The 18,134-nt window shown below is 37.4% G+C and overlaps 1 protein-coding gene across 4 annotated transcripts; it reads right to left on the bottom strand.

Annotated features, from left to right (window-relative positions):
* Nucleotides 1-995: 995 nt before the first annotated feature.
* Nucleotides 996-5,165, bottom strand: LOC149556836 (EID1-like F-box protein 3). 4 transcript variants are annotated; one of them, XM_089831399.1, is made up of 4 exons: nucleotides 4,366-5,165; nucleotides 3,981-4,086; nucleotides 2,187-2,300; nucleotides 996-2,076 (listed from the first exon to the last, which is right to left on the bottom strand). In XM_089831399.1, the coding sequence occupies exons 3-4, from the start codon at nucleotides 2,204-2,206 to the stop codon at nucleotides 1,284-1,286; spliced, it is 813 nt and encodes a 270-aa protein (XP_089687525.1). In that variant the 5' UTR covers nucleotides 2,207-2,300; nucleotides 3,981-4,086; nucleotides 4,366-5,165; the 3' UTR covers nucleotides 996-1,283. The 4 variants fall into 4 exon arrangements, with proteins under 4 accessions (XP_089687525.1, XP_089687526.1, XP_089687527.1 ...); XM_089831400.1 differs by having other exon boundaries at nucleotides 2,187-2,279; XM_089831401.1 differs by lacking the exon at nucleotides 3,981-4,086.
* Nucleotides 5,166-18,134: the final 12,969 nt, after the last annotated feature.

Here is an 18,134-nt window from a genome sequence, read left to right as displayed (position 1 = left end):
TCTGTTATATCACATTCTTGGTGAGAATTTTGTTAATTTTTGTTTCTTTCCATTGCCTCTAGACCTTGTGTAGTTAACTTCTTAAACAAATCTTATGCAAACAAAACAAAACAAAATTAGGCTAACTTGCTATAATTCTATGAACATTCCATGAAATAATTTGCATTGCCTAGACTGCTCCTAAAAAATCTTCTATAGAGGTTGAAAAGCACAACCACCTACTTGAGAGTCTTAAAAGAAAATAGGAAATATGCTTTGTAAGGTTTCAAACCCTAGTGCATACTTCTTTGATGTTCCCAAGTGTAATTTACCTAGTGGTTAGATGCCCTTTTAAAGAAAATAGGAAATATTGCTTTCTAAGATTTCAAACCCTAGTGCATAATTCTTTGTGATATACAAGTGTACTTATTATGGGTAGTTAGATGCTCTAAGAGGGAATACTAGAGACAACATGCAATTAAATTATAGTTGCCATATCATTAGTATGCACAATCAACAAAAATTATAGAAAGAGAAATACTTACAAGAGTGCTAATATTGTAGCCCCCTCAAAGACCTTGAATTAAATTTTGAATCCTTTTTAGGTCTCATCTTTGCAGTCACTCACAAACTCAATTCTCAAAGGCAAGGCGAAAATCAAAGCAAGGGGAAAATCAAATTAGTAGCTCAATGAACTATTACAGTCAAATTATATATAAGTTTTTTTTTTTTTTGGATATTAAACAATACTAATCTATCATTAAAAAAAAAAAAAAAATGAATTTATAATTCAAAAGATAAGAAAGAAGAAAAGATACAACAAAAAGAAAAACAATAGAAAAGAAATGATAGAAAAAGAAGAAAAGATGGAGAAAAAAATAGCAATTAAAAATTTACAATTTTACAAACATGAGTGTTGACATTTTTAAATCGTATGATTGATATCAGTAAAATTCTTTTATTGAATTATTCAAAAATCTTATTAGAAAAATACAAAAGAAAAGTGAGACTATATCTAAATGAATATAGAAATTAGTACAATTATCTTAACCAAAATACAATTTAATGATATCAATTTACCAACACGAAAAACACAGTTTATTAGAATGTGGTAAATATCAATGCTATACATCTCATTCCGAGGCAAGGTTACCGTCGGCTCCCACAAAATAAGACCCAGTGTGGCGCATGAGAGAAGAGGAGCAAACTTCACTGTAATTATTGAATTTCTTCATTTGGTATTCTTGACGTCACATTCCGAATGTTTGAATTGTCCCAACTTTAAAAACAAAACAGAAGCATCCTTATTCAGGATCCTCATCCTCAGAATTAGAAAGGTGAGAGCCATCATCGGAGTCGGAGAGTGGGATGAGTGAGCATTTGCCGTGCATGTGACCATACACACAGACGAAGTATTCGAGATTACCATCGTAGGCAGCCAATCTCCTGAAGGCACTGCTGGGAACCATCTGGGCCGCTGTCATACTCCAAACACCTGCCCTGCAATAGGGGCAGAGTTTATTTGGTTCAAGCGGTACCTGCCTCTGGAGAAGGCATCTCCTTGTCCTGCAACTCGAAAAGCCTTTGAAGATGCCACGGAATATGCCCACATCTTCCTCATCTTGGCCTATAACATGCTCACAAGGATCCGTGACGTAGAGGTTGTCCCCTCTGCAAACGGGGGGCAGGAAGCTTCTGCCGGATGTTTTAGAAAATCTGGAAGTTCTGATGAAATGGCCGGGCGATGTGGCTCTGATTTTGAAATTGGTGGTTGGTTGGCATCCCCCGCAGAAGAACATGAGACGGGCCAGAGTGTGCCACCCCCCTTCAAGCCGATCTGATCCATTCTTGCACTTGCACCCCGCTATCAGATCGCTCACCATTTTCGGGGCTCGGGATAAGCAAAATTCTTTCCACAAGACTCTCTTTGCAATTGCTGACAACTTTTTGCACACACAGGCAGCACGGCAGAGAAGGAAGGGGTTCCAGTTAGTGGATTTGAATACTAGAAGTAGAACTTTTTCATCCAAAATCCCCGCATCTACCTGAGAGCTCTGCCGGGCTTGTCTCTTTGGAAGACTCATTCTTGTTTCCTGCCTGTTAGATAAGATCATCACAAAACACTTTCAGCTCAACATAACACATCATCAATGTATAGTCTGTAAAATGTGTGGGTCTATTAGTATTCACTGATGTATTGCCTTTACCTTGCATTCATCTCGACCATTTCAATGGCGGTTGTGGTGTGCTTCAGGGATCTAATAGGTAGAAAGAAAGGAAGATGCCACACAGAGACTTGTCTGTTAAGTTTGGCCAAAACCCTGCTCAGTTTGTGTCGCTAAATCTTGTCAAAAACAATGAAACAACTGTCCATTCCAAATAAAACAAGCAAACAACTGGACTACTCGCCATGCAAGTTGCATTTAAAATAAAATGCCTAGATAGATATTTCACCCCAACACACTTCCCTATGTAAATTATAACATCACACTGTACTTTATTCCATCTCTATACGGTGCTAGTTATAGGACCCCTAGTTATATGGCAGAGGGCATCTTGGAAATGTAAAAGTTCAGTCCTGATATTTATAGATCATTAAATAAAACGCCGTTCAGATTTTATTTACTGCCACAAGTCAGCAGTCTTTAAATATGTCCACTAAAGATGCTTTAGTTTTGAGATATTTAATTTGTATCTCAAATTTACTACAAGAATCTCAAGATTAACGTCTTTTTCTGCTGGGTATGTTACTAGAGTAGAATTTTCTATAACTGATATTAACAAAGATTTTGTCCACTCACTGCCGTGCTGCCATTGTAGTTGTCGCTTCTAACCTAACTATCATCACTATCGGCTGAAATAATTGAATACTGCCATAACAATTTTTTCATAGATAAGCCTAAGAGCCGGTACATTGTTATTCTTTATATGGGATCTTAGGTACCCAAAATTTAAAACTGTGCGGCACCTGTTATTTTCAGCTGATTTTCAGGTAGCCCAATTAATGAGCTGATCCCAATTCTCAATCGCTTCAACGATAATAAACATATGAAGTCAAAACTTGGTGATTTTTTGGAAGCTTATTTCCATTACATCTAGAATGTCGTATTCAATAATATTGAACCAGCATGCCAGAAGGTGTGAGCTGCATAAAGAGATCTCCTTCATAACCAAAAATCTGGGAAATCAATGGTAAGAATATATAAACCGAGCTGTTAGACTTGCAATACAATGCACCTTTCCAGAAATTTAAACGCATCAATCATGTTTAAGTTATGTTCCCCAAGATGCTATTTTTAAAGGTGGACATGATTGGTTTGACTGGCTCTGCTTACAGTTGTCATATCTTTAATACAGTTAAAGTGTGTGATCCATCATCTTACATTGTTTACATCTCATACATACTCTTTCATTTTAATATAGATCCCTAAGTGTGATGTCAAAAATTAAGAAATAAATCAAAAGGAAAAACTTTTATTTTAAATGTAATAGATTGTAAATATCTGATTGCACTCATCTATATTAACTTTAAATAAATTATGTGCTTCTGGAACACCTCCTACCAAGAGTAAGAATTTTGAAAGAAAGAAAAAACAACGATGAAAGGAATTTGAATTTGGATCTCAAAAATAACGCCCATAATTAAGGACTTCATGTTCTAAGGTTGTCGACCGGCGTCTTTGGTTTACTCAAATATCTATGCTAAAAGATTAAAATGGCAACACTCTACATTTTAGAAGCTGGTCCCATACTCTAATTTGGGTTCTTGCTTGATTGCGACTAGAAGTAAAAACATTTACTACTTGTATGACATAGAGATATGGTGAGACTGACAAGTATGTGGATCGAAAGGAGCACGACAAAATAAAAGTGAAGCAGGCATTGCTGGTTTGAGCACTGCTAAAGGGGACTCTTGAAAACAATTACGAGCAAAGCCCGAACTTTCAATTTGAAAGCTGAAATAGTAAATGCAGACAGCAGGACAATTGATTTCCCCATACCTTTCAGAACAAGTATTAGCCTCAATATCCGAAAACTAATTTAGGGTGAAGTCCACAGCACGAGCATAAACAATGCCTCAGCATATCTTAAAATTCCGAGCTGTGCCTGTTTCAGGAGAGTAAAGGTCGATTAAGGATAAAGAGAGAAAAATATGAATGCTCTTCTCGCTTCATCACCAGCTAAGAACACATTGCCTGTTAAATAGGCCATCACAAGGCTACAAAATGTTTAAACGTCAACGCCCAGTCCACCCATAAAACATTGCACAAACACTCCTATAAAATGTTTACTTGACCTATTTTAACGCAATCTGTTTTAAATTGAAGAAGGAAGGCAACAAGAAAAAGAATCGATGAAGTATAAAGAGTGGAAAATACGAATTACCTGCTCGACTCAAGATCAGCAAAATCTCGCGGCAACAATCCGCAAAATCTGAACAGCTAAGTAACTTTGATCTTCTTCAAAAGCCGAGCTCCAAAATGAAATTACTCCAAATTTTATCAGAGCAGCTGAGCAGTTAACTTTGATCTTCCTTCAAAGCCAAGCTCTAAATTTATCTGAGCAGCTAACAATTAACTTCGATCTTCAAAGGCGATCTCTAAATTTATCTGAACTGCTAACAATTAACTTTGATCTTCCTCTAAAGCCGAGCACTAAATTTATTAGAGCGGCAAACAACTAACTTCGATCTTTGAAATATCTCCCGATTTCACATTAGCTACCTCCTGCAGCCACAAACACCTCCGATTCACAAACAGGGGAAGCCCTCCCAGGCAAAATCAAATCCCTGCACCTCCGAAGATTGAAACTTCACCGGAAAGCAGGGTATCCGCAGTACAACAAACATTTACAGAGACAGAGCAACAAGAAGGGATAAATTTGAAGGCCTCTGAATCCCCTTCCCAGCAACGGAAATTCCCAAAAAAGAAGCGCAAGGGCGAGCTTAAATATCCGACTGGAAATCCGTGCGAACAAGCTCGGATGATGAATGAGATGAATCCCGAGAAGGCAGGAATCTCAAAATGGGGTTTTGGGTGAGATAATTATAGCGATTACTATGATTATCCACCGGCAAAAGAACCCTGAAAGACGGCTGCGGGGGCGGAAGAGCAGTCGGAGTAGAAGGGGAAGTAGAATCAATTGAAGAAAAGACAATCCTCCGGGTCTTGTCTCTCATCGCATTCAGCCTTCATTTGCCAGCATCCTGGGCATAAATAGCCAGTCGCGAGTGGCTCACCATTTTGCTGGATAATTGGGGGGAACCTGAAACGCGTTGTTCACCCATTGGCCCAATATATTTATTGTACGCTCAAATATTGACCGGGCGACACGTAAGCGTGAGGTTTGCAAGTGAACGAGGACGGCCACCACCTGCATAGCGACGCGTGTCCTCCAACGTCAGCGAGACAGCTTAACCTTTTCCTGCCCACGCATAAATATCTCCACTCGCCTAATAAATAAACGAGCCATCCCTCTCTAGTTTACAATTTATTAATCTGCGGGCTTGGAAAAGGAAACACCCCACTATAATAATTTATTAGTATATCCCAACAACGCGTATCAGTGGAGGATATATATGCTACCCTACACGGAAATATCTGGCGTTTTCTTAAATGCATCAATCAAAATAATGTACTTTGCACTTTTGTCTATTACTACTTTGAGTTTTCCTGCCTGCTTATCTTTATATATAAGTGGTCTGAAAGTTCATATACTCTGCAAAGGCTCTTTGATTTGGGATTTAAGGCTCAAGTGTAGGCTCAAACCTTTACCCAAAAAAAAGTGGGAGAATATTATTAGCATATTTTACTTCGTAGATTTATTATTATATTATATTTATATAGATATAGAGTTGTAGTAGTGATTTAGGTCATTTTTATTGTGAAATTTTTGGAAATTAATATATTGTATAAAGTTATTTGATTTATTAGTCCCTCCTTTATTTATAAGGTAGGGAACTTTTGTTCGCAATAGACTTCGTCTAATAGTATTAATTTATTTGTGGCATAAATATAGTCTTGGGTCAAGGTTTTGAACTTAATATTTCTTAACTCATTTATCACATTAAAATTTATAAATTGTCATTGGCCTCCGGCCAATTTCCTAGACAAAAGTCAACTTTTTTAATCAAAAAAAGATGGAAAAATGGAAGATAATAACAATGTATTAAATGTGCAGGAGGCAACATGTCCACTTATAATAATCGACCATTCATCCCAAATCATGTTAAAAGGCATTCATACATTCGCACCAATTTTTTAATGATAAAGATTAATTTTATAATTATGTCGTTTATTTATTTTCTAGTCAAGAAGGTCATATTTCTATTATTAGTCGCTGTTGTTAAGGCAAGAGACTAAAGTTTTCAGATGTCTTTTTGATATTAATCCATCTCTAGAGTATGACGAAACAACTATTTATCCTATGGTCTTTGTTAATTTTCCAATTAAATGACAATTCTAGCTTTTGTTTCTTTTTTTCTATTGATTGTGGGCTTTTTTCTAATGGTATTTTCCTTTTTTAGTGAGAAAATTAGGGGAAAAAAAGGAGTGCAGAATACATTGACAATTAACATTGCATAAACATTTCATTTCATACCGTGCCAATTTCTTCAGAGGTCACGTACCTTTGCTATCATTTCACATGCATTTCATGACAATTCCTTCATAGTCCACGTATCTTTGTTATCCTTCCAAATGTTGCATTAGCTAATAAGGATGTGGTAATGTTGACTAAAAATAGAATCAACATCTGCAAGTAAATTCATTTTGTTTTCTTCATTTGTAAAGACATGTGATAGTAGGGTTGTTAAATATTTTTTTCACTATTAATTGCACCAAATTTCTCATTTGCATCATTAATAGTAGGATACAATTTGTGCAGGAAATTTAGAAGAGTTTTTTTTTTAAATTGTATGTAATCTGATATTTGTTACATTTTCTTGAAATTGGATTATACATGTTTACCCTACTATCAACATATTTATTTTATTGTCGGACCGTTGGTCTATAGTACTAATTTTAATCAGGGTTTCCATCGTTCTCTCTCACTAAGTAGCAATATTAGTAATAACCAATCTTCTTTAGTCAACTTAGTTTGTAGGTGGAGCTAATAGATACCATAAAGATGCAATGAACAAAGACACTTTTAATGGTTGTAATTTAGTGGCATGCGAGTTGATCATTGTTACTAGAATTTTCTCCATAATTAGGGTTTTTGTTGTTTAGTGTGGAGCCTGATCAGTCCCCAAGTGGGAGATTGTTAGATTGTGTTGACTGGTCAGGAAAGTATTGTACATACTTCATAAATTCTTTGGGCCCTATTTTATCAAGATTTTGGGCCGACATGTAATTATTGATTATAATCCTAAAGTGGTAAAAATGCTTGTATAAAAGAGCTTAGGGTTAGGGATTGTTTCATACTGGTGATGTGAAAATTGATTCTTGCGGCGGTATTGAGTTGTAAGGGATTACAGATTGTAATCAGGTTGTAATCACTGAATTGTAATAATATCAGACTTGTTGTTTGGTGGACGTAGCCCAAGGATTGGGTGAACCACATTAAATTTTGGTGTCTTGTGTTCTTTTCTATGTGATCTATTATTTTCTGATATTGTTTATATTTGCATGTAATTATTATTTATGTCCTTATTTTAATCCTAACAAGTGGTATCAGAGTGAGGTTGTTTTTCAGTTATCCTCTATAGGAAATGAAGGATTTGATCAACACAAATCCACAAAGCCTTCGAATACCTGCATGCAAAAACCTGTCACAGAAGAAAAAGACAAGAGAAGGCATTTTGCTCTGAAAAATGTGCTATTGTATTTTCAGAAATGAAAAAGATAATAAAATACAAAGGAGATCAAAACCCTAAAAAAGGGTAACCTAAAAGGAAAAGCTATTTAATAATTAATAATTAATTATTAAATAGAGATGCAAAAGGTGCATAAAGTAAAATCTTAAGAAGGGAGTAAAGCGAATTTAATAAATGAAATTAAATCAACGCTTTACTCTAACACCCCCCCCTTAAGATGAGCAACAATGCAGCTACAAACAATGCAAAAAAAAACAAGGAAACTACAATGCAAAGCTCAAAGCAAACTTGGGTCTCGGCAACAAGGCCTGATGAGGTACCCAATAACAACTAAATCTCTATGAAACAGAGAAATAGAGAAAACCTAGTGGGAAAAACTCTACTCCAAAACGAGATAGCAATAAAAAAAAGGAAGGAAGGACTCATCACTGAGACCCCCCAAGGACAACTTCCTTCACCCCAAGCATAGAACACAGCTGAAGATACCGCGGGGATGCAAAAGGTTTAGTGAAGATGTCTGCAACCTGCTCAGCAGTAGGAATGTACTGCAAGCTCAAAGCACCATCCTGAATGAGATGCCTGATAAAGTGCATGTGAAGCTCAATGTGTTTGGTCCGTTGATGCTCAACAGGGTTGCATGAGATGTGTATAGCACTCTGACTGTCACACCATAGAAAGGTGGGACTATCAGGAGGAGATCCAAACTCTGTCATCAACTGTCGAAGCCACAAAACCTCCTAACTAGCTAATACAGCTGCTCTGTATTTTGCCTTTGTAGATGATAATGCGTGAGCATGCTGCTTTTTGCAAGACCATGTGATAGGACCAGAACCAAGAAAAAATACAAAACCAGAAGTAGACTTGTGATCATCAATGTCACCAACCCAGTCTGAATCTGTGAAACCAACAATGTGAGGATCCCCTGATGTGTAGTGAATGCCATAACATGTTGTACCTCTAATATACCTTAAGATACGTTTGGATGCTTGCCAATGACTCTCATGAGGATCATGGGAGAATCGAGAGACAAATCCAACTGCAAAGGAAATATCAGGACGTGTGTGTGTCAAGTACAACAAACTACCCACAAGCTGTCTATATAGAGTGGAATCCACTGTAGGAGTAGAGCAAGTGGTAGATAAAACAACACCTGACTGAAAAGGTGTGGGGGCAGGCTTGCAATCAAGCATGCTGAATCTCTGAAGCATATCATGAGCATACTTCTGCTGGAGGATGGCTATCCCATCTGAAGACTGAACAACCTGTAGGCCCAAAAAATAGTGCAAAAGGCCAAGATCTGTCATCTCAAACTGCTCCCTCAATGCTTGTTGAACACCCTATATCATGGAGACTGAGCTTCCTGTGATGATGAGGTCATCAACATAAAGCACAAGTATCAATAAGTCAGACCCATGATGCTGAATGTAAACTGTAGGATCAGAATGACACCGTGTGAAGTGGGAAGCAAGCAAGAAGGAATCCATCTTCTCATACCAAGCCCTAGGGGCCTGTTTGAGACCATATAAAGACCTCTGAAGCTAGAATACCAATGAAGAGTCCTACACAAAACCATGAGGCTGCTCCATATAGACCTTCTCATGTAGGTCTCCATGCAAAAAGGCACTCTTCACATCCATCTGAAAAACTGTCCATTTCTGTGAAGCTGCTAGAGAGAGTACAAGGCGAATAGAGTTCATCTTGGCAACAGGGGTAAAGGTTTCAAAGTAATCAATACCCTCAACCTGTGTGAAACCCTTTGCAACAAGATGTGACTTGTACCTTTCAATAGAACCATTTGCAGCATACTTGGTACGGTACACCCAACGGCACCGAACCAGCTTCCTTCCTTTCGGAAGAGAACACAGATCCCATGTGTGGTTCTTCATCAAAGAAGAATACTCGTCATCCATTGCCCTATCCCATTCTGAGTGTCCTGGTGCCTGTGAAAAATTTTGAGGGTCATCAAAAATGGCATGACTCAAAAGGCTACTACCTATAGTCTGAGAATGAGTACGACGAACATCTGTAGGATCACCTGCCAGAGGTCCAGCTGCATCAACATTATCACAAGCCCACTTGGGCACTCGCAGAACATCTGGTGAAGGAGGAAAAGGGGGATCAATCTCAAGATCATCCTCAGAGGAGGCATAATCCTGTAGAGGAGTAGATGAAGGAGTAGGTAGTGAAGAAGTAGCTGAAGATGGAGGATCCATAGAAGGATAACGCTCATCAAACTGAACATCTCACCGAAACAAGACATCTCTGGAATTAGGATCAAACAACCTGTACGCTTTCATATCCTCACAGTAGCCAACAAAAATGAGTGGTCGACTCTTCTTCTCCATGGCTTTTCGCTGAGCATCTAGAATAAATGCCCAAGCCTCACTACCAAAAATGTGGAAAGTAGAAACATCAGGCTTGACAAGAGTCTAAGCTTCCTCAGGAGTCATGTGTCGTAATGCCTTATGAGGCATCCGATTCTGAATATAGTTGGCACAATTGATAGCCTCAGCCCAAAATGAAGAACTCATAGCACAAGACTGTATCATACAATTGGCCATCTCCCGTAATGTCCTATTTTTTCTCTCAGCAACCCCATTTTGCTGAGGAATATGGGGAACAGAGAATTGATGTTGTAAACCATGCTCAATGCAAAATCTCTGAAAGACTGATTCATATATTCCCCCCCATTGTCAGTGCGGATACGCTTGACGAAAAGACCAGACTGCTTCTCCACAAAGGTCTTAAAAATTTGAAATGAATCAAAGACATCAGACTTGTACTTCAAAAAGTACACCCATGTGCGTCTGGAGAAGTCATCAGTGAAGGTGAGCACATATCGAGCACCTAAAAAAGATGGAGTGGGAAACGACATAAGATCACTATGTATCAACTCCAATGGTGCCTTAGCACGTGTGGATCGACCTGTTGGAAAAGGATCTCTGTGATGTTTGCCAAGTGCACAACTGTGACACACACCGTCAGTACAAGAGATCTGAGGTAATCCAATCACTAGCTCCTGTGTACTCATCTACTGTAAGTATCTATAGTTGACATGGCCAAAACACTCATGCCAAAGTTTTCTCACTATGTCTGCATGAGCAATGAGAGAAACACCTATAGAATCGGAGCTCTCAAAGCCATCGAACTGATATAAGTGAAACTGAAGATCAATACTCCCTGTAGCAATAATAGAATCAGGATCATGGAGGTCTCGAATAACCACATCATGTGGTGAGAACTCAACTGTCTTCCCAGAGCTTGAATGACAAATCTAAAAGACAGATAGGAGGTTCGTAGAAATGGCTGGAACCAAGAGAACATCCTGTAGTGAACCACCCTCTAAAGAGATAGTTCCTGAACCTGTGACTGAAATTTGAGAAGAGTCACCAACTGCAATCTGTGTAGTAACACTCTGAGCAAGTGAGGTAACCAAATCAGGTGAGTGTGTCATATGATGGGAAGCTCCAGAATCAAGAATCCAAGAAGTTGGAGAGGACAATGCGCGTGCAGAGAGAGCATGTCCTTTCCTTGTAGCTGGAGGTGGAGGCTTTAGAGAAGCAATACTTGACTGCTGCATAGCCTCCTCTAATGCCTCAAGACGTTTCCAACACCTAGAAACTGGATGTCCTTCCTTGCCACAAAAACTACAAGGTTCACCTATATACTTTTTAGTCTTGGAGGAAGACTCACCAGACTTAGAAGTATTACCTTTCTGAGAGGGTTTTCGAGCATCTGATTTGGGAGGAGGCTTGGAGGAACTCTCACTGCCTGTTGAATCTGTCTTATGCTTCGATTTTGGCTTCGGCTTTCCTGAAGATGTTTGAGCTACCAATGCCTTTGTCTTAGAACCAGTCACAGTATCCAACTATGTGATTTTTGGCTGCTCTCTAGTCAAGTGATCACAAAAGACCTGAAAAGAAGGCATAACAAATCGATTCCCCAAAGCGTCTTTGGTGGAATAGAATGTGGAAGCAAAAATCTAAAAATTCCCTCGAAGCTTTGAGAGAATCAAATAGATGCACTCGGTATCAATCTTCATCTTTCCACAACTCTACAACAAGGATATATGTTGAGTAAACTTCATCAAGAAGTCATCAATAGTCGAAAAGGAATCCGGTGCAAGTGTTGTAAGCTCTATCTCTATCTGAAGTGCCCTGAACTCATTCACAGTACCAAACAAGCCTTCAAGCTTGGTCCACATAGCCAAAGGAGTATTACACCCATCCAAATGAAACTGTAAACTATCTAATACATGTAATGCAATCAATCTGATTGCCTCATCCATTTTTTTTCGATGTTGCATGATCTCAAAAGGCCTCTAAAGAATAGGCTAAACAACATCTAAACATGACCACAACCCTTTTGACCGGAGAAGCCAAGTCATTGAGGTCTTCCAGGTGTGATAATTATGAGGGGTCAGAAGTTCTAGAGAAGAAGTGGTCTTGGCCATCGTTTTAGAAAGGTTTTTTTTTTTTTTTTTTTTTGATATACTGATATAATAACATAAATAAATATAAAAATTCCCCCCACAATGTAATAAACTGAACCCCAACTTACAAATAGATTGCGTAAATGAGATAAGAGCAAAAAATATTCAAATACAAATCAAAAATACCTGGTACCAAATACTAGTGAAAAGACTGAGAATCTAGAAAGTGCTCAAAAAGAGCTTTCCGACACTTTTTTCGGATCGAAAAACAGAGCTATAACGAAGAAGTTATGCCCCCCGAAAGATAGAAGTCATCATCAGACTTCAAACGCCAAAACAGGTATCAATCTGGAAAAAAAATCCAAAAATTCCTTCTGCATCATATCCGTCTCTGAATCAGCTTTTCGATGCCTTTTTCAAAATTGAAAAAGACCCCCGTATGTGAGAGTTATCGCAAAAAAAGGCAAGGCCCCTCATTGGCAATAAAAAATAATTATTATATTTTTATTTTATTTTATTTTTTAAATAATTTTTAAAAAATGCGCCACCACTGGCGGCAGCGGAGCGAAACTCAGGTGGCTCAATGCTATGGCGGAGTAGAGCTCAACCCGTAGCGGAGCTCATCCTTGAGCTAAGCGGAGGTGGTGGAAAACGGCGCCGAAAACGAAAAAAAATGACGCCAGTAAAAATGTCGTCGGGTACTCCCTGAAAAATAGTCACCATGCCGAGAAACAGGTCTGCAGGCCGAAAAATGCATTCCCCTGCCGAAAAATAGGTCTACGGGCCGAAAAACTACCTACGGCCATTTTTTTGGTTTTTTTTAAAATATCACCTCGAATTGCGTGCAGAAGGTCGTACGGCCCTGCAAGGAAAAAAAATTTGTCTCCCGGAGCAACGTTGTCCAAATCGGACAAACTTTAGATGGAAATAAGGGTTTTGACACCTTCTGGATCCATCCATGACATCCATTTGCCCTCAATCTGCTCCAAAAAATAGTGACCCCCTTGTTTTCTCAAAAAATACCCAAAAAATTCTAGATCTATTCTGTCAAACCCTCGTTCTCCTTTTTCTCCAAATAACGAATAAGTTGCAGCAGATCTTACTCTGATACCATGAAGGATTTGATCAACACAAATCCACAAAGCTTTTGAATACCTGCATGCAAAAACTTGTCACAGAAGAAAAAGACAAGAGAAGGCAAAGGGTTTTGCTCTAAAAAATGTGCTAATGCATTTTCAGAAATGAAAAAGATAATAAAATACAAAGGAGATCAATCCTTATAAAAGGAGATCAAAACCCTAAAAAAGGGTAACCTAAAAGGAAAAGCTATTTAGTAATTAATAATTAATTATTAAATAGAGATGCAAAAGGTGCATAAAGTAAAATCTTAAGAAGGGAGTAAAGCAAATTTAATAAATGAAATTAAATCAACGCTTTACTCTAACAAGAAATTCTCATGATTGAGTGGGAGCGATGGTTGAAGAGGGTAAGTTGAGGGTTGATAGGTTTAATGGGCAGAACTTTCAGTTACGGAAGATGTAAATGGAAGACTATCTTTATCAAAAGGATTTATGGAAGCCGTTGGAAGGCAAAACCAAGAATCAGGGATCTATGTCAAATGACAACTAAGATCTTTTGGATAGAAAGGCACTTGGAAACATTCGATTATGCTTGGCACCATCAGTGGCATTTAATATTTAAAAAGCAAAGACGATAGAAGAATTGATGGAAACTCTAGCAAAATTATATGAAAAGCCCTCTGCTTCAAACAGGGTATTTCTCATGAAGTGTTTATTTAATATGAAAATGGCAAAAGGTGGATCTGTTGCAAATCATTTAAATGAGTTTAATACTATAACTAGTTAGTTATCTTTTGTGGGTATCAATTTTGATGAAGAAATTAAGGCTCTCTTGATTTTGTGTTCTTTGCCTGAAAGTTGGAATGGCTTGGTAATGGTTGTGAGTAATTATGTTCTTGGATCTTGTACCCTAAAATATGATGATGTGATCAGTGTTATTTTGAGTGAGAAAACTCGTAGGAAAACCTCGGGTGGATCTACATCAGGAAGTGCTTTGAATGCACAAAGTAGAGGCAGAATGACTAAGAGAGGAAGTAATTTTGAAAATCGTAGGAAATCAAGAGGAAAGTCAAAGGGGAGGAGCTCTCAATTGAGAGGATTGAACAACTACTGGTACTATGGGAAACCAGGGCATAAAAAGAAAGATTGTTGGAATCGAAAGATAAATGAAGGAGATAAACTAGATGGAGACGAGGCAAATGTGGTAAGTAACAAATCCAAAGAGGATGCTTTGCTTCTACCTTTAGAAAGTGTTGATGATTCATGGGTTTTAGATTATGGTGCTTCATTTCATGCTACACCTCAAATAGGTTATTTCATTGATTATGTCCAAGGGGATTTTGGACTTGTTTATTTGGGGGATAATAAACCTTGTCAAATTTTTGGAAAGGAAAAAATTAAGATTAATTTGTAGAATGGGAATCATTGGCTACTACATGAGGTAAGACATGTTCCAAGGCTAAGTAGGAATTTAATTTCAGCAGGGCAACTCAATGATGAGGGTTGTGTAGTTACTTTTAATGATAAAAATTGGAAGGTTTCAAAAGGTTCCCTTGTAGTACCAAAAGGTGTGAAAGTAGGCGCCTTATATCTTTGTACAGGTCATATTGTTCCTTCTACTTTAATTTTTTCAGACAAAAATGAATGTTCAGGAACAGTTGTTGTAGTTGAGCAGGGAGAACAAATAGTTGCTATAAATTTTGATACAGCGCTATGGCACAATAGACTTGGGCACATGAGTGAGAAAGGTATGAAAGTACTTCATTCAAAGAATGTTTTATGAGGTTTGAAATGTGTTAATATGGATTTATGTGAAAGTTGTGTGTATGGAAAACAAAAGAGAGTGAATTTTGTGAAGACTGGGAAAGAAAACAAAAAGGAGAAATTAGAGCTTGTGCATACAAATGTATGGGGACCAACTCAGGTATCTTCCCTTGGTGGCTTTCATTATTATGTTATATTCATTGATGATGCAACTAGAAAAGTATAGTTTATTTTCTTAGACAGAAATTTGATGTATTGTAAACTTTTAAGAAATGAAAATGCTTGGTTGAAAATGAGACTGGTAAGAAATTAAAATGTCTTAGATCTAATAATGGTAGTGAGTATTTCAATCATGAATTTGAATATTATTGCTCCACTAATGCTATTCATAGATAGAAAATTGTTCCAAGGACTCCACAAGAACATGGAGTGGCTAAGTGCATGAATAGGACTATAATGGAGCATGCAAGGAGCATGAGGTTGCATGTTGGGTTGTTCTTACACATGTGGGTGGAGGCTGTCAATACTATTGTATATTTGATTAATAGAGGTCCCTCTACTCCTTCGGGTTGTGTTATTCCAAAGGAAGCATGGACTGGTAAGAAGGTGAGTTATTATTTTCTTAAAACCTTTGATTGTGAAGCATTTGCTTACATAGATTCTGAAAATAGAACCAAGTTGGAAGCTAAGTCAAAGAAATGTGTATTTGTTGGATATGGAATTTATGAATTTGGTTATAGGCTTTGGGATTTTGAAAATCATAAAATTGTAAGAAGCAGAGATGGCATATTCAATGAGAAAGTGTTGTACAAAGATCTGTTGCAGCAACATGAGAAGAAAGAAGATGATTATGTAGTGTTGGATGATACTCCAAAAGATGATGTTCCATCCATTCCTCATGATGTGCAACAACCGCAACAACAAATACCACACACACCAATGAATGTTAGACGGTCAACAAGGCAAATTAGACCTCCAAAAATATTTTCTCCCTCTTTGTATTCTATTTTACTTACTGATGCTGGTGAACCTAAATGTTATGATGAAGCTATGCAAGTGGATACTAAGATTCAATGGGAAATGAAAGTTGAAATGAACTCTTTGCTAAAAAATAAGACATGGAATTTATGAAAGTTGCCTGCAGGTAAAAGGGCTTCACAAAATAAGTGGGTTTATAGGTTAAAAGAAGAGGATGGAGGTAAGAAAATATTTAAAGCTAGGTTAGTTGTAAAAGGATTTGCACAGAAAAAGGGCATTGATTTTTATGAGATATTTTCTCTTGTTGTTAAGATGACTTCTATCTGTACTATTTTAAGTATTGTGGTTACTGAAGATTTGCATTTAGAGCAACTTAATGTTAAAACAACCTTCCTTCGTGGTGATTTGGATGAAGAGATATATATGGCTTAGCCACAGGGATTTGAGGTCAAAGATAAAGAGAACTTAGTGTGCAAATTGAAGAAAAGTTTATATGGCTTAAAGCAAGCACCTCAGTAATTGTATCTAAAATTTGACAATTTTATGCATGAGAATGGATACAATAGGTGTCATTTAGATCATTTTGTTTGTTTGAAGAGGTTGGATGATGACAACTACATTATTTTATGTTTATATGTTGGTGATATGCTTGTAGCTAGGTCTAACATGGATCATATTAAGGGGTTGAAATGTCATTTAGCACATGCATTTGCTATGAAGGATTTGGAGGCAACAAAAAAAATTCTTGGTATGAAGATTTGTAAAGATATGAAGAATAGAAAATTGATGCTATCTTAGGCTGATTATGTTGAGAAGGTGTTGCAACGTTTCTCTATGGAGAATGCTAAAGCTGTCAGCACACCTTTACCTAGTCATTTGAAGTTGACTAAGGAGATGTGTCCCAAGACACAAGAAGAGGAGGATAAGATGTCCAAAGTACCCTATGCTTTAGCTATAGGAAGCTTGATGTATGTTATGGTATGTACAAGGCCAGATATTGCACATGTAGTGGGAGTCGTTAGCAGGTATATGAGTCATCTAGGAATTGAGCATTGGAATGCAGTCAAATGGATTCTCAGATATTTGAGAGGAACATCCAATAATTTTTTACACTTTGGGGGCTCTACTACTAATTTATAGGGCTATTTTGACTCAAATTTGGTAGGGGATATTGATACCAGGCAAAGTACTACAAGTTATGTATTTTCAATTGGTGGGGTAGCTGTGAGCTAGGTTTCTTAGTTACAAAAGGTTAATGTTTTATCCACTATAGAGGCAAATTATGTTGCTACTACAAGGGAAACCAAGGAGATGATATGGCTTCAATTTTTCTTGGAAGAGTTGGGACACCCTCAACGGGATAATTATTTGTTTACAGATAGTCAGAGTGTCATTCATCTTGCAAAGAATTCAGCTCTACATTTAAAGACCAAACACATACAATTGTGATACCATTTCATTCAGTTAGTTTTGGAGGATTGAAAATTAAAGTTGGAAAAGATACATACAGATGAAAATCCAATAGGTATGTTTACAAAGGTAGTAACAAGGGAGAAGTTGAATTCCTCTTCAGCTTTAGTTGGTCTTCTAGACTAAACATGGATAAAAGAATAGCAGAGTCCAAGGTGGTTTGATCTAGTGGGAGCCTCATGGAGTAGCGGCATAGCTATAGGATCAGTCTCCAAGTGGGAGATTGTTGTTTAGTGAGGAGCCTGATCAATCCCCCAGTGGGAGATTGTTAGATTGTGGTGACTAATCAGGAAAGTATTGTACATACTTCATAAATTCTCTAAGCCCTATTTTATTAAAATTTTGATCTGACATGTAATTATAAAATATAATCCTAAAGGGGTAAAAATACTTGTATAAAAGAGCTTAGGGTTAGGGATTATTTCATATTGGTGATGCAAAAATTGGTTCTTGCAATGGTATTGAGTTGTAAGGGATTGCATATTGCAATTAGGTTGTAATCGCTGGATTGTAATAATATCAAACTTCTTGTTTGTTGGACATAACCCAAGGATTGGGTGAACCACCTTAAATCTTGGTGTCTTGTGTTCTTTTTTGTGTGATCTATTATTTTTTG

Source organism: Cupressus sempervirens, chromosome 5 (genome assembly GCF_028749045.1).
Source record: "Cupressus sempervirens isolate cs-2001-9-10 chromosome 5, ASM2874904v1, whole genome shotgun sequence".
NCBI lineage: Eukaryota > Viridiplantae > Streptophyta > Pinopsida > Cupressales > Cupressaceae > Cupressus > Cupressus sempervirens.
This window is presented reverse-complemented; position numbering and strand designations above follow the sequence as displayed.